At 34.9% G+C, this 26,438-nt stretch overlaps 1 protein-coding gene across 1 annotated transcript in view; it reads left to right on the plus strand.

The window, feature by feature from the left end:
- The window catches only part of STPG2 (sperm tail PG-rich repeat containing 2), a 614,851-nt gene that overhangs the window by 11,794 nt on the left and 576,619 nt on the right, over positions 1-26,438 (plus strand). The window contains exons 3-6 of the mRNA XM_053901392.1: positions 4,220-4,378; positions 7,408-7,572; positions 19,825-19,937; positions 23,604-23,715. Coding sequence (XP_053757367.1) covers positions 4,220-4,378; positions 7,408-7,572; positions 19,825-19,937; positions 23,604-23,715 — 549 coding nt within the window. The remainder of the gene's footprint in view (positions 1-4,219; positions 4,379-7,407; positions 7,573-19,824; positions 19,938-23,603; positions 23,716-26,438) is intronic.

A 26,438-nucleotide genomic window follows, 5' to 3' on the forward strand; every position in this document is an offset into this window, starting at 1 on the left:
GACTTTATCTGGTGGAGTTTTTAGCTTGCTGTGGTGACTACAGTCTTTAGTTCTAAGAAGTCTGTGCTCTGTTCACAGGCTTCCTTCTCAAATCTTTAAATAAACTTGCTCTTAGCATTTTCACTGGGCATTATAGTTCGAGGAAGCTCTGCAAAGTGTGTCTCTGTGTTCTTCCCACCACAGTGCTGTGGCCCCCTCATTAGTCCTGTTTTTCAGTCCTGGCCAGTGTTAATCACCTCAGCCAATACACTGACTTCCTTATTTTGTTTTCTGCTTTCGAGCATAAGGAAGCTGGAATGGCCAGGCATGGTCTCAACTTCCAATTCAGTGGGACATTTATGGCTCTTTCCTGGTTTCTTAAAACTTCTAGAATACTAATGCCTAGAGGACAAAAAGCAAAAAAATAGTAGTGGGTCATTACAGTTAATTGGGAATGTCACTCCCATTTCCTCTCCATGGCCTATGGCCAGTGTATTATGGGTCTATGGGTTTGCTAGTTCTACCAGTAGTGCTTTATAAAGACTGTAACTCCACTCTTCGAAGAGGGGAATGGAATAAAATATACAATAGATAGATTTCAAACTTGTTAAATATGACAAATATGAGGGTGTTGGGATATTTTATTAATACTGATTTTAGTGAATTCCACATGTAAAATAATGCAAAATGCAATTTAGATCAGACTTTATTTTATTCCAATTTATTTCTTGGATTTCAAGAATAAGGAATTAGAAAATGTAATTTTTTTAATGTAATAGTTGACCTAAAAAAAAAAAAGTTCTAGTATTCTCTATTTTTGTTCTTAAAACTATAAACAAATGCCAAGAGAAGATTGATTTCCTTCATTTAAAAGATGACTATGACTTATTTACTCAATTGTTGAATTTTTTTTTTTTTGGTAGTTTTAGGCTAAATTCCTACAGAACTTTTAGAACTTCAAGAAATGTGAATTTATCACAGTTTAAAACATAAAGTTCATTATTTAAAAATTTTTTTTTTAACGTTTATTTATTTTTGAGACAGAGAGAGACAGAGCATGAACGGGGGAGGGTCAGAGAGAGCGGGAGACACAGAATCGGAAGCAGGCTCCAGGCTCTGAGCCATCAGCCCAGAGCCCGATGCGGGGCTCGAACTCACGGACCGCGAGATCGTGACCTGAGCCGAAGTCGGCCGCTTAACCGACTGAGCCACCTAGGCGCCCCTAAAGTTCATTATTTTAAATGAGTGAATTAGGAAATACATTTGTGATGTGGCATAGTTAGCATACTAATTCTGTAAATAATTAATATACTGAATAATAATTAAAGGGATAATCTTATTAGAGATTAATGCAAGTGATTAATAATTTATTTTAATACTTTTATTTTGGAAGCATAGGTTGAAATGTTGCTTTCTATTAGCAATTACTTAGTAAATATTATTTGGAGACTTCAAATGAAATTTAATTTAATTTAATTTATTTTATTTTATTAGCCTATTAAGTTGTATACCTTATTCTGTTCAGATCCTGTTTCCTAGAATGAATCCCACTCCAAAGGGTCATTTCAGATTTCACTTATGTTTTCCTGGTTCTAATTCTGTTCTAGTTTGTGACCTGTCTCTGCATGGCAGATACCATCTTGTTTCTTGCTACGTAAGGTTGGTTCTAGATGTGGAGATCTCTTCTGTGGATGTAGATAAATAGTTATATTTCATATTTCTTGCTACCTAGGCCTAGTAATAGATGTCCAAATTGTTTTACTTAAAAAAAATTTTTTTTAAATGTTTATTCATTTTTGAGAGACAGAGAGAGACAGAGTGTGAGGGGGGAGGGGCAAAGAGAGAGAGAGAGACACACGCAGAATCCGAAGCAGGCTGCAGGTTCTGAGCTGTCAGCACAGAGCCCGATGCGGGGCTTGAACCCACGAATTGTGAGACCGTGACCTGAGGCGAAGTCAGATGCTTAACCGACTGAGTCTCCCAGGCCCCCCTGTTTTACTTTTGATCTGAGAAATACATCTCACTAGAGCTGAATGATAGGATATTGTATGTGATACAGTGCATGGTCTCACCCTTCAAATGAGACTCTGCCACCTTTATTGTTGGGAGGTTGGTGGCAATATAGTAATTCATCAAGTAACCATAGCATATAGACAAAAGCACAGTACACAAGAAGTAGTAAGGCTATTTTTCTCACAGATTTTCATATAAAATATATAGTTACCTCATAATATAATTTTTGCATTATTTATCTGACATGTAGTTCCTTTTATAAACTCTTGTAAAATCAGTAGAATTGGTAATTATGAAATATGAATAATTGGAAAAAAATTCTTGGTTAATTTCTACCAGTTAAAAAATCAGATTAATTTTACTGTCTTCTGTTGAAGTTCAATATAAATTCAAACTGCAGTGTGAAATGTAAGATCATAGAGACTATAGTAATGGCTTTCAAATAATTAAGTTTTGAGGAGATGTTCTCCTTTCACATGATTTTACTTTTTATCTAACTTGTTAGTGTTTTTGCAAAATCATTACTTTTCATTATAGGTCCAAGCTCTTTTCAACATAGGGATTATGATCTCATTAAAACAGTTATTAAGTAGTGAATTGGTGACCTAAAAATATAATTTTGATTCATTTTTTTAACATAAGATGTCTTTTGTGTATTTCTTTTTTTTTTTTTTAATTTTTTAAGTGTTTATTTATTTTGAGAGAGACAGACAGACACACACACACACACACAGGGTGAGCAAGGGAGGTGTAGAAGAGAGGGAGACACAGAATCTGAAGCAGGCTCCAGGCTCTGAGCTGTCAGCACAGAGCCCGACACGGGGGTGGAACTCACAAACCGGGAGCTCATGATCTGAGCCGAAGTTGGAGGCTTAACTGACTGAGCCACCCAGGTGCCCCTCTTTTGTGTATTTCTTAAAAGCTCAGGGGCGTTTGGGTAGCTCAGTTGGTTAAGCATCTGACTTCAGCTCAAGTCATGATCTAGGGGTAGGTGAGTTCGAGCCCCGCATGGGGCTCTGTGCTGACAGCTCAGAACCTGGAGCCTGCTTCTGACTCTATGTCTTCCGCTCTATCTGCCTCTCCCCCACTCATCCTCTCTCTCATTCTTAAAAATGAAAAAATGTTAAAAAAACTGAAAGCAGCTGAATAAGATGCAAACTAGAGATAGACTCAATTAATAGTGATTATGAACAACTGACATATACCATGAGTATGTATTGGTAAGTGAATAACTTAAAAAAATCTGATTAATCAAATGCCACTATTACTATGAACCATTTTTAAATGATTACACTATGACTGTTAATTGAAACTAATATGATGGAATTTTATCTGAATTCACTGACTATTACCGAGTTGATAATTTTCTGATTCCAGAGAATCCAGACATGTGGCATGGAGAGCTGTGGGAGATTCCTCCCTGTACCTATTCTGCAAAAAACAATGTGTAAAACTAATTTGAGATAAAACCAAGCTGTTAAAAAACACAAAAAACAATCAATCAAACAAAAACCCATGCTGTTGCCAGTAAGCCTACATAAACGTCCCTAGATGTAGCCAAAAAATAAGTCACGAAAATAATTAATCCTAAACAAGCTTGGAAGGTTTGATTTTTCCCTGCAGTGTGAATACCAGTTTAAAAAAAATTTTTTTTAATGTTTATTTATTTTTGAGACAATGCAAGAGACAGAATGCAAGCAGCAGAGGGGCAGACAGAGGGAGACACAGAATCCGAAGCGGGCTCCAGGCTCTGAGCTGTCAGCCCAGAGCCCAACACGGGGCTCGAACTCATGAACCATGAGATCATGACCTGAGCCGAAATCTGACGCTTAACCGACTGAGCCACTCAGGTGCCCCTGATTACCAGTTTTTTTAAGCTCATTTCAGAGGTGCATATTTTCCAGAGGCCTGTTAGTACATACTCTTTATTCCTGCTGTACAACTTTGAAGATTCCTTTGTCTTGATTCCTGTTATAAAACTGAGTTTTGTATTCTCTTAGAGTGTCCTAAGTACAGTAAATTTTAGTTTGAGGTCAGAATTAAAACTATAATTGTCATCCTCTCTTGTTATCCCCTTTTACTAGAACTATGTCTTTCGTTAAGAGGCTTAACCCTCTCAGGTTGGGTTTTAAAACTGTTTGTTCATATTAATATGTAAAATTTACCAAATAGGTATTAATTATAAAATGTTTTTTAAAATTATTTCATATTTTTCTCTCTAATTTAGTGTAATATAAAAGGAGGCCATAGTCTACAAAACCGGGAGGAGCGTTTTAAGAAGTTTGTTTCAGATAGTCCAGGACCAGCAAGCTATGATCAGTTTTATCATGGAGCATCAGATATCATGAATAGAAAAGCACTACAGGTTAAAGAGCATCTTCAATCAGTATGTTCTGTTTTAAATTATGCTTCTGATATTTCTTTTAGTTAAAATAGAAAAGATTTAATGTTTTATATAGTAAGTGGAGTAAAAAATTTGTGTAGGAGACTAGCGGGTGATATGTTTGAAAAGGTACATTGGTGTTCTGTAATAATTTTTACACCAAAGTCCTACCCCTTTAAAATAAATAATCTAGAAGATTTTGGTCATGGTTTATTTAGAGTGGTTGTCTTTCCTCTTTCTCTAACTCCTTCACATAGCTCATATTAATTAAATTTTAATTAGCTTTGTTTAGGGGAACATATTTTAGGGCTAACTATTCAGTTGAATAATGTCAGTGCAATGACAATGATGTTAAGGTTTGTATTTATTTATTAAAATTTTTTAACATTTACTTATTTTTGAGAGACAGAGACAGAGCATGAGCAGAGGAGGGGCAGAGAGAGAGGGAGACACAGAAGCCAAAGCAGGCTCCCGGTTCTGAGCTGTCAGCACAGCGCCTAACACGGGGCTTGAACTCACCAACTATGAGATCATGACCTGAGCAGAAGTCGGACGCTTAACTGACTGAGCCACCCAGGCGCCCCTTTAAGTATATTTAAATATCAGCTATTTTGTGTGGGGGGACAAAGTAAATGTTCATTTACTTATGTAAGGATTTATCATACATTTTTTTTGTTTTTTTTTGTCTTTTTAAGAAGGAAGTACTTGTCTTATTAGACATTAATCTTTTGCATTTTCTTTGTGACACTGTGTGGTATTTTCTTTTGAAAAGTAGTAAGTCATTTTTTTCAGACTTATGAATGCTTTTTAACTGACACATTAGGAATTTCTTTCTCTTCTTTTTTGAATCCTTCCGGTTATGAAATAAATAAATCATGGAGATGAAAAGTACAGCATAGGGAATATAGTCAATAACATTGTATAACTTTGTATGGGGACATTTGGTAACTGTACTTATTGTGGTGAGCATTGTGTAATGTATAGAATTGTCAATCAGTGTGTTGTGCATTTGAAACTAATATCAGACATTTTTTCAGTGACTATGAATACTAGATATAATGCTAGGCACTGATAATACATAGAAGACAAATCACTGCTCTCTGGGATCTATATTTTAATAGGGAAATAATGAATGTAATTCAGTACAAAACAGTTGATGCGTTGGTATTTTAATAAACATATAATAAAATGTCTACTAGTAGCCCAACGTAGAGAGTTTTTGGAGGGAGTAGTCATAGCACAATCGAACTGGATCTTGAAGAATGATTCACTAAATAGGTAAGAAGAATGGGAAAAAAAAACACTCCAGGTAGAGAAAACCACCTGAATAAAGACATTGAGGTATTTAATGGCAAGGTATGTTTGGAAAAGAACAAAGTTCTTTGGAATATTTGTAGTACAGGATATAAGGGAGAATAGTAGGAAGAGGATGGAGAAGGAGGTAGGGGATATATTTTGGAAAGCCTTGACGTTATGCAAATAATTTTTGAAAGTAGCAGAAGCCGTTCAATACCTCCTGTTTTAACTTGATAATCAGTCTCATAAGTGTCACTGAAACTACTTAATAGTTGTCTCTAGCAATAAAAAAAAAGTAAAATTCTGCCAGTGATAGTATGTTTATATCATAATTGTCTGTTGGGCATGCATGTACTCAACTATAGCATTTATTTATTCAGAAACAACAAAGGATCAATATATTCTTTAAAAAGTTTTTTTATTATGTTTATTTAGTTTTGAGAGAGAGGCAGCAGGGCAGGGGCAGAGAGAGAGAGAGGGAGATAGAGAATCCTAAGCAGGGTCGTCACTGTCAGTACAGAGCCCAATGTGGTGCTCAAATCCTCGAACCACGGGATCATGCATGACCTGAGCCAAAATCAAGAGTTGGGCACTTAGCTGACTGAGCCTCCCAGGTGCCCTATCAATATATTCTTAATAAGTAATTTTCCAGATAAATAAATCATTTAAATGCCGGTATTTTATTTGCTATATTTTATACTAGTATTTCTACTATATGTTACTTTTTTTTTGTTTTTATTTAAATTATAAATATATATTACAGGAATTATAAATTTACATTAAAGGAAATTTTGAAAAAAGGATAATCACCCTAAAACTTCTGGCTCTAACTTTGAGAATTCTGTTAATTTTTGCATAGCTCCTTTCAGTTTATCATTAAATGACTTATGTATATTTCTATATATACTTATGTATAATTCATATATCGTATGTACCTATAGTCATCAAGTCTACTTTCTATTTCCATTTAGTATTATGTCATAGACCTTTTCCTTGCTATCTAGTCAGCATAATTAGGATATTTATACAAGGCATAGGTAATATGGAGATAAGTCTGGAACTGGGAAGTGGGAAGGAATGAAGCCAGGAAATGTTACACAAAACTATGAAGTTCAGGGGCGCCTGGGTGGCTCAGTCAGTTGAGCGTCCGACTTCAGCTCAGGTCACGATCTCACGGCCCGTGAGTTCGAGCCCCGCGTCAGGCTCTGGGCTGAAGGCTCGGAGCCTGGAGCCTGCTTCTGATTCTGTGTCTCCCTCTCTCTCTGCCCCTCCCCCGTTCATGCTCTGTCTCTCTCTGTCCCAAAAATAAATAAACGTAAAAAACAAAAACAAAAAAAAACTATGAAGTTCATTTTTGCCTGGCAGCTGTTATGATAGCATGGCGTAAATAACCTCTTGGAACTGGTGATTGGGAATGTGACTGTAGGAGTGAATGCCTATTCTAAGCATGAGAAACACTTATTTACTAAGCAAGATAAATAACTGAGCCAAGGTAGAGGGACTCCTTACCTCTTAAGGTGGCTTTAATAGTAATATTATGTATTATCTTAATTTATATGATTAGGTAAAACTTGAATTTACTCCTTTAAATTACTTCCATAGAACAAACCTTTTTGGTTTATATTATGAAACTTATTAAGTCAATATTTAATAATTGCGTTTTAGTAATTTTAATATTTGGTTCTTCATTCTTTCTCTTGCTTCCAAGCAAATAACAGAAAATGTTTTTCTTACAGAAGTTTTCAAGGTCACCTACAGTTTCCAGAAGTGTTGATGTTCCTTCGATTCCTTCTTGTGGACGATCATATGGATATGATATTAATGAGGATGGCAGTATTATAAAACATTTTCCACCTGCTAGTGACAGCACACTAGGTCCAGCATACTATAAACCTCAATTTGTAAGTATGATGCATTTCCTATTAAAAATTGGAAGATTGTTTATAATTATGCATCTGTTAGTTAATGTAACCCTAACTGCAGTAATAAATAGACCCTCAAATGTCAATGGCTTAACTTAACGGAAATTCTTTTTTTCCTCACTCACATGAGTGTTCCTTGTGGACAAGAGACTTTCCTCTATGTAGAGATTCAGGGATGCATGCTTATTCCATTTGTTACTTTCATCATCAAAGGGCTTCGGTTCATCTGTATCCAGCTGGCAGAAGGGGAAAATCACACTGCTAGTGGGAGGATTTTGTGGCCAAATCTGGGTATTAAAGTTCAGTTACATGGCCATACTTAACTTCCAAGGAGGCTGGTAAATATAGTCTAACTATATCTAGGAAGAAGAGGAAACAGGTTTCACTTACTAGAAGTCTCTGCTACAATGTATAATCATATGCGATACATAGATATTCTTTTCCTGAATTTGAAAGGGAAATGAGAATTTTTATACTAAAGGAATTTGAATCTGATAGTGTAATCATTATTTATTCCACAAATGGTTGTTAAAAAAGGTAAGGAACTTTTCTTTAATTACAAGACTGAAGTACATAGTGCTTTGGACCTGCTGTATTTTTATACTTTTATGAAATCTGGAAGAATAATCCTTATGAGGAAAATGACCAAAATTAAGCATAGACTTGAGGAGAGGCTGAAGAGAGAGACACCTTGGGTGAAGAACGGGTATTCTCAGATTTGGCTTAACTCTTACTCTCAATACTCTATAGTTTTTTGTTTGTATATATGTCCATCTTTGGGCTTAGGGCCAAATACCTTTAGAAACCATTTGGTTTGTGGCTATACTGGGGCATTTTGGGTCTTAGATACTTTGAATTGTGAAAAGTTTTTTTTTAAAATATATTAATTATAATTTATATAATTACACACAGAATAGCACAAACATAATAACAGATACCCATGAATGCAAACTGGTGCAGCCACTGTGGAAAACAGTATAGAGGTTCCTCAAAAAGTTAAAAGTAGAATCACCCTATGATCCAGTAATTGCATTAGTAGGTATTTACCCCCAAAATACAAAAACACTAATTCAAAGGGATACATGCACCTCATGTTTATAGCAGCATTATTTACAATAGCCAAATTATGTAAGCAGCCCAAGTATCCATTGATAGATGAATAAAGAAGATATATATATATATATATATATATATATATATATATATATATACATATACGCAATAGAATAGTATTCAGCTATAAAAAAGAATGTAATCTCGTCATTTGCTGTAACATGGATGGAACTAGAGAGTATAATGCTACATTAAGTAAGTCAGAGAAAGGCAAATACCATATGATTTCACTTGTGGAATTTAAGAAACAAAAAATGAGTGAAGGGGAAAAAAAGGGAGTGATAAACTAAGAAACTGACTCTGCACTTGATCTTAGCCCAAAGGCTGAGAAGCAGTGAGAAACAGACTCTGAACTGTAGAGAACAAACTGGTGGTTACCAGAGGGGAGGAGGTCAGTGGGATGATGGGTGAAATTGACAATGGGGATTAAGGAGTGTGCTTGTCACCCTCCTGGGTGGTTTAGTCAGTTAAGCGGCTGACTTCAGTTCAGGTCATGATCTCATGGTTCGTGGGTTCGAGCCCTGCATCAGGCTCTGTGCTGACACCTCAGAGACTGGAGCCTGCTTCGGATTCTGTGTCTCCCTCTCTCTCTGTCCCTCCCCTTCTCGTGCTCTGTCTCTCTCTGTGTCTCAAAAATAAATAAATGTTAAAAAAAAATTAAAAAAAAAAAGGAGTGCACTTGCCATGATGAACAGTGGGTGATGTATGGAATTGTGGAATCACTGTACACCTGAAACTAATATAACACTGTATGTTGATTTTACTGAAACTAAAATGAAGTAAACAAAAATAACAGATACTCATGGAGGACCCACCATCACATATAACATAGTAACATTAAACATAATTACCCAGTTTCCCTCCTTCCATTCTTTTTCCTTTGCCAAAGTAAACACTGAATCTATATTACATACATGAATAACAATATATATTGTGTGATTTAAAAATTTTAAGTAAATGGTATCATCTGGTATGTAGGCTGCTTGTTTTTTGACTTAATGTTATTAACCATGTGGATCTAATTCATTTATTGTTCTCAGTTAGTACTTTTTAAAATTTTTTATTTGGGGGCAGGTAGAGAAGGGCGGAGGGAAAGAGAGAGAGAATGTTAAGCAGTTTCCATGCTCAGTGTGGAGCCTGACATGGGGCTCAATCCCACGACTGTGGGATCATGACTGACCCCAAATCAAGTGTTGGATGCTCAATCAACTGAGCCACCCAGGTGCCCTATTACTTTTCTTTAAAAAAAAAAATTAAATTTTGAAATATTTTCAGACTGATAGAAAAGTTACAAGAATAGTCCAGAGAATTACCATATAACTTGCTCAGATTCTGCAGTTAACATTTTATCACATTTGCTTTATCAGTTTTTCTTCCTATATATTTATATTATTATTTTTATCAAAGAATTGGGGGGCACATTTAAGACATGATGTCCCTTTACTCTTAAATACTTCAATGTATATTTCCTAAGAACAAGACATTCTCTTTTATAACCACAATGTAATTATCAAAAGCAGGAAGTTTTCATTCACATAATACTAATATCTGATCTACAGATTTAAAATAAATGCTAATGATCTCAATGATATCTTTTTTTTTTTAAATAATTTTATTCTGGAGTCAAATCTGGTATTACACATTGCCATTAGTTGTCGTGTCTCTTCAGATTCCTTTAATTTAGCACAGTTCTTTAGTCTTTGTCAGTTGTAACCTTGAGTTTTTGTAGAGTACAGCCTAGTTATTTTGTAGAATATTTCTTAATTTGGGATTTGTGCATATTCACATGATTAGAGTAAGTTTATATTTTGGCAGGAGTACTACAAAAGTGATGTTTCCTTCTCAGGCACAGGATGTCTGCTTATCCCAAGATTGGTGATGTTAACTTGAGGTGATGTCTTTCAGTTTTATCTACTGTAAAGTTACCATTTTTTTTAAAAATTATAGATGTTTTGTGGGAGTTACTTTAAGGATAGATATTATTTTCTTCATCACACTCACTAGTTTAATATCCTTTGATGGTGCCTAAATTAATTTTACTGTGTTTATCAAATGGTGTTTTTTTTTTTTTAGTGTTTATTTATTTATTTATTTTTAACGTTTTATTTATTTTTGAGACAGAGACAGAGCATGAACGGGGGAGGGGCAGAGAGAGAGGGAGACACAGAATCGGAAGCAGGCTCCAGGCTCTGAGCCATCAGCCCAGAGCCGGACGCGGGGCTTGAACCCATGGAGCGCGAGATGGTGACCTGAGCTGAAGTCGGCCGCTTAACCGACTGAGCCACCCAGGCGCCCCGTGTTTATTTATTTTTGAGAGAGATGAGAGACAGAGTGTGAGTGGGGGAGGGACAAAGAGAGAGGGAGACACAGAATCCGAAGCAGGCTCCAGGCTCTGAGCTGTCAGCACACAGCTCCATGGGGGGCTGGAACTCACAAACTGGGAGATCATGACCTGAGCTGAATTTGGATGCTTAACTGACCGAGCCACCCAGGCGCTCCTCAAATGGTGGTTTTATAACTCCATCTTTCCTTTAACATTTATTTGTTGGCACTTTATTATGAAGAAGAGCTTTATCTTTCCCATTTATATCGGTATAGATTAATGAATTCCTGTTTTACTCAAAGAGTTACAATTTATTACTGTCATTATTTATTTTGAGGTTTAAATTACCTCAGATTTGATCCTTAGGAGTCCTTTTAAGCTATTCCTAGTGTCTTTTTGACATGTCCTTATCATTCTTTTAGCATTTCTTTACCTTTTGGCACAATAAGATGTTTCAGGTACACTTATTTTTTTTTCCCTGCCCCAGCTTTGGAATCAGACATTTCTTTAAGGAACCCTCCTACTTCCATTTAGTAGAGAATGGTATTTCAAAACAAGATCAGTATACTATGTACATGCATTGCTAATGAGGTGTCACTGCTCCAGGCCATCAGTCGATGAGTTAGAGATTCATACTTACTTTTTATTGATCTTTATATTAAAAACTTTGAGTTTATGCTGATACCTGATTTTGATAACTATGTTGTGGTTATAAAAGAGAGTGTCTTGTTCTTAGGAAATTCCAGTCTAGTACCACAGATTTGTTCTAGGCTTTCCTTTTCCATATTTGAGAAACTTATCATTCCAATATTCTCAATATATTTATTTGCTTAATCCTGTAAAACACTCAAAGGAATTTCGTAGTTAACCCATCACTGCAAAAACAGAGTTGACAAAGTACAAAGCTCTTACCTGTAGGTGACCTTGAGGCTCTATACAGGCAGGAAGTGAAGACTAAGGCAGACTTATAAACTGTGTACTTGAACATTGAAGGTGTGCCCCAACACATGCAAAGAGTACCTCTGCAGAGGTTGGAGACTTATTGGTTCAAGGCATTTAAAGAAATGCCTTGTCCAACCTTGGTCCAACCATTACCTGACCACTCACTAACCAGGCTGGGACTTCAGTAGATACATTATGACAAAGAATACAGAATCTGTAGATAGTCTAGGAAAATCACTAGCCAAACAACAACAAACCTTTAGGTGGCAGGGAGAGATTCTGATTTTCAGTATTGCTATATTTTATTATCTAAAACATGCAATTTTCAACAAAAAATTCTGAGAGATACAAAGAACAAAAAAATATGGCCCATATGTAGGAAAAGAAGCAATGGATAGAAACTGTTCTTGAGGAAGCCAGTATGTTGGACTTATTAGACGAAGTTGTTAAATCAGCTATTTTAAATATATTCAAAGAAGTAAAGGAAGGTATGTCTAAAGAACTAAGAACTAAAGGAAAATATAAGAACAGTGTTTCACCAAGTAGAATATATCAATAAAAAGTTAGAAATTATAGAAAGAAATCAAATAGAAATTCTAGAATTGAAAAAGACAGTTATGAAAATGAATATTTGCTAGAGGGATTCAGTAATGGATTTGAACTGACAGAAGAAGGAATTAGCAAACCTGAGGACAAATCAATTGATACTGTGCAGTCTGACAAAAGAGAAAAGAATGAAGAAAGATTAACATAGCCTTAGAGACTTTGGAACACCATCAAGCATAGCAACATATGCCTAATGGAAGTCTCAGGATGAAAGAAGAAAAAGGAGTGGAGAGAATATTTGAAGAAGTAATGACTAAAAACACCCCAAATTCGATGAAAAATATTTATCTACACATAAAAGAAGCTCAATGAATTCCAAACAGGATAAATGTAAAGAGATATATTACAGTCAAACTGTTGAAAGCCAAAGACAAAGAGAAACAGTCAAAGGAACAAGAGAAGGGACAAGGAATTCCCCAATAAAATTAACAACTGACTTACTAGAAACTATGGAGGCCAGAAGGCAGTGGGATGATAGCCTTAAAGTGCTGAAAAAAAATCAAGAATTCTATTCTTTGAAACTGAAGGTGAAATTAGGACATTCCCAGACCAACAGGAACTGATAGAATTTCTCTCTGGTATTTCTCCTAAGGAAAATACTAGAGGCAGTCCTTCAGGCTGAAATGAAAGGTAATTAGAGAGTAATTTAAGTCCACACAAAGAAATAACAATGATAATGGTAAATGCGTAAGCCAGTATTATTTAATTTTTAGCTTGTGACTCCTCTGATTCCTACTGATTATGGAACATAATAAAAATGATAACATTTTATATTCAAATATAGATGTTTTAAGACCTCATGGACGGCTTCATGCTTTGGAATGAGGTTACCTCTGGAAATATGGAGAATAAGGACATTGTGAGTTAAAGATGTGTCTCTTATTCTCACCTTGAGATTTCCCATTTATTTCTGACTATGGGTCTTTTGTCCCATGAGTATTTTGCTCTCTCAATGCCATACCTGGTTTTTTAGGCATTCACTATCCCATCATCCTGTTAATAATGTCAAAATAATTAGTCTTCATCAACAGAGAGTACCAGTATCCTAGATATTTGAGGAAGATGCTTAGAAGAACAATGGAAATAAATATTGTAAAAATTGCTGTGAAATTAATGGAAGTCCTGTGGTTTAATAGCAGTATATGCTGTCCAAGGTAAAAAGTTATGAGAGGTAGTGTAATGGAGTATACTGCCTGGGTTTGTTTCTTCACTTTACCACTTAAGAGTTATTTGTTCTTGGCCAGGTTACTTAAACTTTTTTCACAATAATGATAGATCCTTGGCCTTAGCTTAAACAGTTCTCTGATTTCTGTTTATATCTTAAGATGGTTATTCTTTTGAAAAATTATACTATATGTATATGTACACTATATATATAGTATGTATATATATATGATACATATATACATGTTATATATGTATATATATATGATATGTATATATATGGTATGTATACATATATGGTATATAAATATGGTATATAGATACATATGGTATGTATATATATACATACACACACACACACATACACACACACACACACACACACACACACACAGACACTATTTCTTTGTTTTGGAATAATATATCATCTATTCGAAGACCAAAATCATGCCTCCAAGCTTACCTAGATGTACAAAACCTTTTCCACATATGACTAAACATTACTTTTACATGTAAAATTTCTTATTTTTCCTTCAGAAAAAAAAAAACCCAACATGTTCCTATAGACTACTATGAAATTGATACTGTAGTAATGTTCATTTAGGTCTTACCCAATTTCTGTTAATTCTATATATCTCCTTAGCTACTTTTTGAGATAATATAATATATGGACTCAGTTTCTAGATGTATTAATAGAAAATTAAGAAAAATAATCCAATAGATGTGTAATTATTGTGATTCTTCCCTGATGTGGTGAATAACATCTGCTGAAGGTATTTTACATAGCATTTAAATAGAGAAGAAATTCTGAAATTAAGAGTTATATAAGATTCTAGCCAACAAATGATACATTTTAGCTGCATATATAATCAGTAAAGAAAAATTGTATGTATAAATTACTTTGTGTAATATTTGAATTATAAAATTTAGGTTCTCTCTCTCTGTCTCTTTCTAACATTTGAATTATAAAATATAGGTTCTCTATTTCTCTCTCCCTTTTTAAGAAAAGTCCAGGTAACCATTAGAAGTCTACTTTCCAGAAGTGGATTTCACAAGCTTGAAATTTCAAACGTTTGTGGTTGGAATTATGGCACTGACATTTGCTAATGATAACATGCTGGGAAATACCTATGTGCTGCCATGCTGGAGAGCAGTCCATTAGTGTTTGAATTGATGCACTTTGGGACTTTTAATTCTTCACAAATCCTATTTCCATACTTAATTATGGAAAAGATGTGGTGGAAAAGTTGCATAGCCCCTTCTTCATACATTTTATTGTCAATGGGAGTGGCAGTTAGTAATTCTTCTTCAAGTTATATTACAACATTCACTTAAAATAATGCAGCTCCATGCTGAGTTTGCTTCAATTAAGTCATATTTTATTTGCTAATGATTTTCCAAGTTGACAATGACCTTGAAATTGGTATTGTCAACACTTCTTGACATAAAGAGAGTATGATTTAGAGTTAAGAGTGCATCAATTTATTTTTCATTTTCTGTGTTGCGTTTTTAAGAGGCTTTTAAATTAAATTTCAGATTGAACATTTACCTGAGTAACCTCCACAGTCAGAGGTTAGTGAATTAAGTAGTTGTCAATTCACATGGTTTAGGTGAAATGAATGTTAGTATATATACAGGAAAAGGATTTTGCTAATGTGTTGAATGGTGAATATGCACATGTGTGCATAATCTTCCCTTCTACTGGACAAAATCAGAACAGTGGAAATTAACCTGAAGAAAGCTTCTTAGACATAATTCTGCTCAAGGTTTTGAAGTGCCATGTTAAAAGAATTAATATAAAACTCTAACATGTATTTTTAGGCTTTAAAAATGTGATGTAAGATGATTTATCAAAATGCTGTCTTACAATATTGATATTTAAAAAATCTATAGGCTTGGGGCACCTGGGTGACTCAGTCGGTTAAGCATCCGACTTCGGCTCACGTCATGATCTCGCGGTTTGTGAGTTCGAGCTCTGTGTTGGGCTCTGTGCTGACAGCTCGGAGCCTGGAACCTGCTTTGATTCTGTGTCTCCCTCTCTCTCTTTCTGCCCCTCCCCTGGTCATACTCTGTCTCTCAAAAATGAATAAAATCTATAGGCTATAGTAAATAAAAATGGATATGCTCCTGCCTGAAATATATAAAACATCTAACATACCTAAAATGGCTATATTATATTAGAACAGAGTTCTACATTTGTGTGCTTCACTTCTTATTATGCCAAAAATCTGCACAATTATGAAACTTGACTTAATTTCTAAGTAGAAATAAAGTACAGAACAAATGGAGAAATTACGCTTTTTCTGTCTGCAAAACCATATATGTACTTTGAAATTTATGGCTATATTAGGTAATTGCATGTGAAAGACGGTCTAGAACACGTACTTTAGCAAAAGAAGGTGTTGTGTGGCTTGCCATTCTTCCTTTTCCTGAAGCTCTGTAGGGTGCAGCAGTCTTTGGAGTTGTCACTGGCCTGAAGGAACAGGCTGCTTTTCAGCTCCTCTAGGGGATGCCGCAGTTTCTTCCAACATTCCTCTACTACCATCTGTGGCTCTGCTGGACGTGTTAGTCTGTGCCGTTTTTCTATGCTGTTCTGCTAGGTATTATAGCATTTGTGTCTGCAGCCAGATCCAAAGCCTTTGCATGGTCTGACTGCCTTATTCCCTTTTGTGTTACACTCAGGAGTGCCAAATCAGTGTATACTCTATGTGTTACAGAGATTGGTGGGATAGCTCTTCCCATTTTTATTCATATCTCTGTTCCTTCTAGTACTGACAAAGATCTGGGCTTGAGAATTATGGATCGGCTAGAAAGCGTACTTATGACTGTAATAATAGTAATAATATCATCTTACTTTGATTTAGTGCTTTATAGTGTTATAGCTTCATAGCGTGTTAAAGCTGAACATCCGTAGTGAAGATGAGAAATCTTTGGATGGTCTGACTGCCTTATTTTTGTGTTATACTCAGGAGTGCCAAAGCAATATATACTTTCTATATATGTATGTATGTATGTACTCTGTATGTATACTCTCTTCTATTTGTGTTGTAATTCATTAGAAGGGATCTATGCATTAATAATCTAAGTACATTGAGATCAGAATATTTCTTGTGGAAATAAGGATTAATCCTTTTTTATTTATACAACCAGTTTTTCCAGACTTCATTGGATTGTGAATACTAAAGAGAGTCACAGCTTTGCTAATAGCTCAAATATAAGTATGTTGTCTCCTCCTAATGATGGTAGAGGTCCTCTAGCCTTCTGCAGACTTCTCCTTTCCTGGTGTTTCTGGGAGTCCTCAGGAGGCTGTCTGGACCATGCTCCCTGACAAGTCTATTTCCACGGAGACAGCTGCTGTTCCACCAGGCTCTTCAGTCTCTTGCCAGATGGTGCTCTCTGCTGGGCGTTTGTACCATTGTACTTGATCACAGCTAAAGTGAGTGATGAGCTGGGGTGAGGTTGGGGGGATAATGTTCTTCTGTCTTTGTGTTATATTGTGTTAGAGGGGTCTAAAAGTATCGCTCAGTTTTACCAGTGTTTAATGAAAGAGGTCTTTTAGATTTTTATCATAGCCTCTTTGTACCCCACAGGACACTTGCATAAATCCAGTGGGGACTGTTAGGTGGTGAATTCAGTCAACAGAAAATATTCAGTATTTAGCATTGCTACTCTTTTGACAGTACAAATTTCTTACTGGGTGAGAGTCATTATGATTAGTTACTTCCTATAGGATTTGTTTTCACATTTGCCTTCTGGTTGGTTTGCCCATTCAGTTCACCAGACATTTCAAGATATGTCTGCATCCTACTTAGAAATAATTATTAACTCTGTTTCTTTACCCTTGGCTCCAACATCCTCTACCACCCCCAAGCAAGGAACAGACAAGGGAAATCAAGCAAGGGAAACCTGTAGAGAAACTGTAGTTCAATTTCTCTTTGTGATTGCATCTATAAAAAGAATCAGCAAAGGTCCCATTTCACTTTATGGAAGCATCAAAATTCTGTCAGAGATTGTCTTGGCCCCTATTTTTTAATTCTTGAAGATCTGGTGGGTGTGGAAGGGACAGTTTAGTTTTATTGTGTTTGTATTATACAACATGTGAGGGTTAGTGATTAATGGTAAGTCCTAGGGAGTAAAAGGCATTTTGACATAGTAGGGAATTTTAGTGCTGTACCAGGTTCTTTTTGGATTTTGTTGTGGTGTCCTGAAGCTTTCTGGAGTGGTGCCTCTGTAAATAGAAAGTGTGTCCTCCTTGGAGGCAATGGCTGTGCTTCCAATTTATTTTCAACCATGTATGCCAAGAATAGAGTGGTGTTAACATTGTCTTTCATCACTTCACGTAATGGCTCTGGCACAAATCTCAAAGGGTGCAAGGAATTTCGAGAATTGCTCCCACCACCCAAGTCCATCCTTATCTCTAGTTTCTGTCTCTTTGGGATCATCAAAAGCTTCAGAGGAGGTTCTTTTCATATACAATAAGTTCCTTTTCTAGTTATAGTCTCTGCTGTGCTATATTTCCCAGAAATTCATTGAAGTTTTGGCATGTGAATAACACTTTCTCTTAGTTTCTAGCATTGATAATTTGTGTCTATTTTATACACTTCTTTTGAAGTTTTAGTAGGAGTTGGGCAGATGTGGGGTTTGATTCACCATTTTGAACTGGAATTACACTTTCCATCACTAATAGTGCTATTTATTTCATTAATGATTATTTACTTATCAATTATGATTATCATGAAATCATTATGATTTATCATTAATGATTATTTATATATCAATTATGATAATTGACAGAGGTTGGTCTAACTATTCTAGAAGAGTAATAGTCACGTAGAAGGGGTGACACTGTTTTATGCAGTTAACCTACAAGTTTATTATGGGGATTTTATTTTTTTATGTGTATATAAGTTAGAGTATTTATCCAAGCTTATTTTAAAGGTATGTTTTTACAAATATGAATTAAAAAATAGAGTTTACCTTTTACCATTGGTTAAAAAATGATTTAAAAAATTCTTAAGTGATTGCTCAATTTAGAATATATTAGGTCAACAAAAAAGAATTTCTGTAAGAGAGATTACTGTTCTTATGTTATATTTTATTATTTTATTCATTTCTAATGAAAGCAGATCCTTTAACTTCTCTAAAGTGAACTTTTCAGGGTCATGCTTAATTTTGACATTTATTGGGGCACCTGGTAACTCACTCGGTTAAGCGTCCGACTTCAGCTCAGGTCATGATCTCCCATTCTTGAGTTCAAGCCCTCTGTAGGGCTCTGTGCTGACAGCTCAGAGCCTGGAGCCTGCTTCAGATTCTGTGTCTCCCTCTCTCTGACCCTCCCCCACTATGCTCTGTCTCTCTCTGTGTCTCAAAAATAAATAAAAACATTTAAAAAATAAAAAAAAATAAAAGTGGCTGTTCATCAGCTTGATTTTAAAAAATTGACATTACAGGGGATGCAAAGGAAACATGATGGTTGATTTCTCATATCACAAATAATTTCTGTAGTGTTAAAGAACTGATTTGGACCTCAAGCATTGAGAAAATGAACCAGGCGTAGTGTTTAATTTGTTTGTCATGTATTTGTTACTTTTTGAAAAGTTTACATGAATAGATTATAGTTTTAAATACCAGGTAATTAGAAATTCTCTAATATCTGTGATACTTGAATTTGAATTTACTTTCTTGAAATTAATTTCTATTTAATTAAGATCATTTTTAACAGACTTTCTGTTCCCTAAATCATACAGTTCTGCCCCATCCTCACTTTGTTAAACAATGAGAAGCTCATCTTTATTGCCCTTAAGGTTTTAGATTGCTTCGTGCACTGCCAAGACAAAGCCGTTCATATTGATTGAGGATATACTAAAGCTAGACATACTTTTTCCCTAGAGTCTTGGCTGAGTCAGGAGTGGGATGGGGCACAGCGGCAATAAACTTAGGTTGAAGGAGACTTTAGCATTTGTTAGTGGAACCCCCTTGACTAAGGCTGTCCTTGTTTTAGATTTAGACCCAAATAAAATGAAACATTGTTTCACGACTCTTTTAAACTATGTCTCATGTTCACCTTCTTAATTTTTTTTAAGGATTTTGCCAATGCAACTTTGAAATATAAGGGGATACATTTTGGCAACTCTTTGGGAAGACTCCAGTTTCCTATGAAGTCAGGGCCTGGTCCTGGGCAGTATGATATAGTCCAGTAAGTAAAAGAAATATGCTTTTAATGTAGTTCTTGACTGGAAAGTATTCTAATAATTTAGGATAGGCTGTTATGAAAGGACAAATCAGTATGAAAAACTCCAAGAAGTATTATATTTTGGAATAGGCTATATGAAAACTATTGCTTTTTTTGCGAGCCAGATCCTGTGTTACCTGCTTTACATGTATTACCTCATTTAATCATTGCAAGTCTCTGTGTAGTCACTGTTATACATATTTATCACTGAAAAATGCAAGGGTCAAAAAATAATTAACATTTAAGATCATGAGGCTGTTAAGTGACAGAGCTAGACTTTAACTGAGGTCTGTTTGTAATTGTACAGCCCATGTGTCTGAGTACTAAAATATGGACAGAAGATCAGAGAAAATATAAAAGAAGATGACTCAGTATTTATCTTGTCCCTGGCTCTGGTGTCCATTCTTCTGACTAAATGATAGATTTATAAACCATTCTCATTGGAGGTGGGGGGTGGCAGGGTCAGAGCCATAGCATCAGATTGAAAGTTATATTTGTGAAGTTTAAGAAATGCATTTCCGGACAAATAAGTCTTTCTATCTTTATTCTCTCCTCCTACAGTAAGGCCTTAGACATGTGTACATGGAAGGGAAAATTGAGAAACAATACTATGTTGTTCTCAGAACCTGTCACCTGCTTTCATCATTAAAAATTTTAAACAGGATCCAGCTTATCTGCCTGATTTTTTCTCTCATAGAATGAGTTTTCTTCTAAGAAGTCCCACAGTGATTACCTATCTTACTAGTTTCCTACACAGATTTAGACTCATCTATATGCCAGTGGTGGATGTAGCTTAGGCTGTCTTGCTTGGACTCCCTTGCTAATGTTCATTCATTGAACAAACATTGTTTGAATTCTTGCTATGTGCTAGTACTAAACATAGTAACTGAGAGTTAAAAGAATAAAACATGGTTCTTGTTTTGGGGAATTTATACCTGTTCTCTTTTCTTTTTCATTTTTTTTTCACTCTCCTAATATAGGAGGTACATCTTGTACTTTTATTCTTTTAGTAGTTACATGAGAACTTTAATATGTACATTTAGCTTAATGGGGTCTAAACTTAATATCTTTGTCATTCTTCCAAACAAAACAAAGTCTGTGAAATGGTTTTACTAACTCTGCTCATCCCCTTGACATGCTTTTGTTATTCAGTATCCTAATCTTGTCTTTTTTCTTCCATTTTGGCTGATTTGCTTATCTGTCTGTCTGTTTAATCTGTCTGTCTGCCTGCTTGCTTTGCCTACTTTCTCATCAGTTTTATTGAGGTTTAATTAACATGAAGCAAAATTAACCTTTTCAAAGGTATGTGGTTCTCTGATGATTGCTTTCTTTCCATTTCACTACACTTCTGACTAAATACTTCAGGCATAACCAGGACTCTGTCTAACCGTGTGGCTCTGATTTTGCTTGGTAGTTTTTCCTGTTTCTTTTGTTTCTGGAATTATCGCCCACTCCCATTCTAATTACTGGCTTTGTAATGTTACTTTCTCTTTGAGCTTTTTTTATTTCCTGCATTTCTTCTTCCATTTGCATTTTTCACTTTTGCTTGTAGGAATGTACTCATATAGATTGCATTCCAGACTGCTTCAGTTATGTCACCATTTCCATAATTTGTCTGCTCTTTGGTGTTGCTGCCTTCACTGTACCTTTTAGTTGGAATTGTCTTGGTTCCTTCTGGTAACTGACATTTCTACCCTTTTTTAACTTTTTTTTTTTTACTTTTTTGCTTTATTGGTCAAGTGAGAATTGTTCTGGGAGATCTGATATAGTATAAAAGTGGAGATACTTGGTCATTGAATTGTAAATGGAAAGACAAACTTCTAGGTCTCTTTTTGGGAAAGACACCAACCTAAATGATATGTGATCTTTCTGATCTCCCAAATATAAATTTGATAATCCATACAACTATTTGAGGTTTTGAAAACAAGTTAATTTGTTGAATTTCATGTGAAAAGAATCAACAAAGTGAGCATTTACCAGTGAACTGAGATGTTAAATGTATATTTAAATCATAGCAATGTCAAAGAAAATAATTGCAATTATGTGACTTAAACATTTGTTTTTATGTTTTTCTATTAATCTGTTTTTGAAAATGCTTATGTTCAGTATAGTTCATTAGAAATGTTTAATATGAGGTTTTTTTTGGATGTTCTGTTTAAGAAATGGAGAAAACAGTATAGTCAGTATAGCTATTAAATAATAATTCTTGTAATAATAATAGCTAATGGCTACTGTGTACTTATGGGCCATGTATGGCATTAAACACTTCACCTATATTATCCACTTTAATCATTACAATCTTGAGAATTGGTTGTTACTATTTCCAATTAGGTGAAGAATCTACTTTGAAGATTAGAGAAGTAAGATGATTTGTGTAAGGTCACACAGCTAATAGATAACAATGCTAGGATTCACATCAGGATGTCTGATTCTGAAGCTTGTGGGCTCCTAATCACTGTTTACTTAGTTTCTTATTCTTTCTTGAGGTTGTGGTTTCAGAGAAAAATCTTCAGAGAAAAATAAAGCTTTCTCTTTTGTTTTCAAAGGTCTTTATGCCTTTTTTTAAATTTTGTGCTATAAATAGCATAGAACTTTACCCTCTCGTTTTAGTTGAGATATCAGGGGATTTGAAATTTGAAAGATGTTTTCTGTTAAATGGAATTCACGGGAAAAAATTTTTGGTAACTTTTTATTTAAGCTCTGGATAAAAATGAGCAAACAAACCCTAAACCAAACAAACCTCTGGACATAAATCCTACATCCTATTTTTTTATTTGGTGTAATTATTAGTATAGGTTTATTATAATGCTCTGAATTGGAAAATGCAGAACTAACCAACATAATCAGATTATCTTTTTTTTTTTTTTTTTTTTTTTTTTGTGAGAGAGAGAGAATGAGCAGGGGAGGGGCAGAGAAAGGAGAGAGAGAATCTCTCTAGGGCTCCATCTCACAACCTTGAGATCATGACCTGAGCTGAAATCAGGAGTCGGACACCTAACTGACTGAGCCACCCAGGCACCCCAATGCCCAGATAATCTTATTGCTGTATCTGATTTTTAAAAAATTGTTTTTAATCTTTATTTATTTTTGAGAGAGAGAGAGAGAGAGAGAGAGAGAGAGAGAGAGAGAGAGAGAAAGAGGCGAGTGGGAGACGGGCAGAGAGAGAAGGAGGAGACACAGAATCCAAAGCAGGCTCCAGGCTCTGAGCTGTCAGTACAGAGCCTGACTCAGGGCTTGAACTCACGAACCATGAGATCATGACCTGAGCCAAAGTCAGTCGCTTAACTGACTGAGCCACCCAGGCTCCCCTACGTTTTTAAAAAATGTTTATTTTATTTTTTGAGAGAGAGTGAGAGAGAAAGGGGGAGGGACACAGAGAGAGAGGGACAGGCGGTCTGAAGCGGGTTCTGTGCTGGCAGCAGAGAGCCTGATGCAGGACTTGAACTCATGAACTGCAAGGTCATAATCTGAGCTGAAATTGGGTGCTTAACTGACTGAGCCACCCAGGCTCCTCATTATTGCATACGTTTTAAGCAGGAAACATTAGTGTAAAAGTATTCTCTTTGCTTAAGTAAATAATTATGTATTTGCAATTGAGAGTTCCTCAATTTCTTTCTGACTTTTCTAAAGGAAAAAGACACCTCATTATGAAAATATTAATATCAAGAAAGATCAACAGCAAAATCATTGCTCATATCTCCCACGATTTTATGAAGTAATAATACAGCAGGAGGAAAAAAAGGTAAGTTGAAATGTAGCTAGTTCATCTACTTTCTATGTTTTAAGATCATTGACTCTGATAATTACAAGGTTAGAGTAGTCTTTGGATTTATCATGCCTGGTAGTTAGTTGTTATTCAGTGAATATTGCTGAAGGAACTATACTTAAAATCTCCAAGTGATTACCATCTCTGCTTGATCACCTCTTGTGATAAAGAACTCACTAGCCCTAAGGTTTATTGTTTCACTAGTGGACAACTCTGTTTCTTACAATTTCCTTCTTAAACTGACCTAAACTTGCCTGCTTTCTGCCTACTTTTTCTCCCTCTTCCTATGCTTTCTTTTTAGTCTTTTTCTAGTAAGGATAAAAGTTCTAACTATTTTTGACTATTCTTATTATTTAACTTCATGATAGTTTATTTTCCTTTGAAGTTGTCTAGGGATCTTCTTAAAGTAGTTTGTAAGTCTCCTCTCTGTCTGTCTCTCTTTTTAATCTGATACTAGAACTAAGCATAATATTCTTGGTATGGTCTGATTTGTACATGGGATTTTCATCCTCCTTCTGGATAGTATATATTTATTAATATAAAACCCAAAATTCCATTACATTTTTTTTGTAGCTATGCTTCAGTTTACTTATTTAGAAATTGTAGGCAAATAAAGCCCTGGAACTTTTTTTTTTCCTCTTCAGTATATTTTTTATATTTAAACATAAAAACTTGAATGATGGACTATTACATAGACATAAAAAAGGATGAGATCTTGCTGTTTGCAACAACCTGGTTGGATGTAGAGAATATTCTACTAAGTGGAATAAATCAGACTGAGAAAGAGAACTATTGTGTGATTTCACTCATATGTGGAGTTTAAAAGAACAGAACAAATGGCTAGACAAATAAGCAGAAAGCAGAATCAGACCTGTAAATGTGGAGAACAAACTGATGGTTGCCAGAGGAAAGGAGTGGAGGGGGTTGACAGGGAGTGGGAGATACAGGTTTATAGTTATGGAATGAATAAGTCATGAGAATAAAGGGGACAGAAAGGGAGTATAGTTAGTGATATTGTAATAGTGTTATATGGTGACACATGGTAGCTACACTTGTAGCAAGCATAGCATAATGTATCGAGCAATTGAATCACTACGGTGTACATCTGAAACTAATGTAACATTATGTATTAACTATACTCAAGTAAAAAATTTTAAAAAAACTTTGAAGAGTATAGAATAAAAATTTTTAAATGAACCCATTTAGAGTAAGGATAAATAAATGATTCACAGCTGAAAAATCAATAACTATTTCAATAAGAATTTTCTCTGCATTTGATTTCCTTAGTCTTCCCCTGAATATCAATCAGCAATGAAAAGTATTGTTTCTAGAAATGAAAAGACACGATAATAGAATAATATAATTGTTTTTATAGGATTACAATTATAAATCTCAAACAGGATAAAAAGTGTATAATTTGGAATCATGAGAGATAATGGTCTGTAGTTTTCTATATTTGTAATTTTTTTTCTGGTTTTGGTATTAGGGTTATGGTGGTTTCATAGAATGAGAGGAAGTATTCCCTTTGCTTCTATCCTCTGAAAGAGTTTGTAGAGAATTGATCTAAATTGTTCCTTTAATGTTTGGTAAAATTCACCAGTGAATCCATCTGGGCTTGGTGCTTTCTTTTCTTAGGAAGGTTATTAATTATGGATTCAATTTTTAAAATAGATATATGCCTATTCAGATCACCTATTTTTTCTTGTGTGAGTTTGAAAGCTTGAGTCTTTTCAAGGAATTGGTCCATTTTATCAGGCTTATCAAATGTATGAGCATAGAGTTCATAATGTTCCTTTATTCTTTTAATGTTTGTGAGATCTGTAGTGATGTTCTTTCCTTCATTTCTGATATCAGTAATTTGTGCCCTCTCTCTTTTTTTCTTAGTTTGTCTGGCTAGAGACTTATAGATTTGATTGATATTTTTAAAGACCAACTTTTGTTTTCATTATTTTTCATTTATTTTTAATATTATTGATTTCTGCTCTAATTTTACTTATTTCTTTCCTTTTACCTACTTTCAATTTAATTTGTTTTTTTAAGTTTTCCTAAGATGGGAACTTAGATTTTCATATATACTTTCATTGCTATTAATGATGTCAATTATATCTAGTTTATTGATATTGATGATATTACTGATTGCAACTATGTCCTTATTGATTTTATGCCTGCCTGAGAAAGGGGTGTTGAAGTCTTGAAGTGTGATATTTCTATTTGCAGATCTATTGGTTTTTGCCCCATTTAGTTTGCTGCATTGTTGTTAGACACATACACGTTAAAAATTGTCTTCTTGGAGAAGTGGCCTCTTTATAATTATGTAATGATCTTCTTTAGCCCTGATAACCTTCCTTGCTTTGAAATCTGTACTGTCTGAAATTACACCTAGTCATGCTTTCCTTTGATTAGTGTTAGCATGGTGTGTTTTTCTCCATTTGCTTTTAATTTATAGATATAGATATAGATATAGATATAGATATATAGATATAGATATAGATATATAGATATAGATATAGATATAGATATATAATATCTGTCTTTTAATTGGTAAATTTAGACCATTTACATTCAAGGATCTTTGATATAGTTGGATTAATATCTACTACATTTGTTACTATTTTCTATTTGATGCCCTTGTTTTTTGCTCCTATTTTTCTCATTCATTCTTTTTCTGCCTTTTGTGGTTCTCATCTCTTCTTGCCTTC

This window comes from Panthera pardus, unplaced genomic scaffold, assembly GCF_024362965.1.
Source record: "Panthera pardus isolate Hobbes unplaced genomic scaffold, ASM2436296v1 HiC_scaffold_13, whole genome shotgun sequence".
NCBI classification, from domain to species: domain Eukaryota; kingdom Metazoa; phylum Chordata; class Mammalia; order Carnivora; family Felidae; genus Panthera; species Panthera pardus.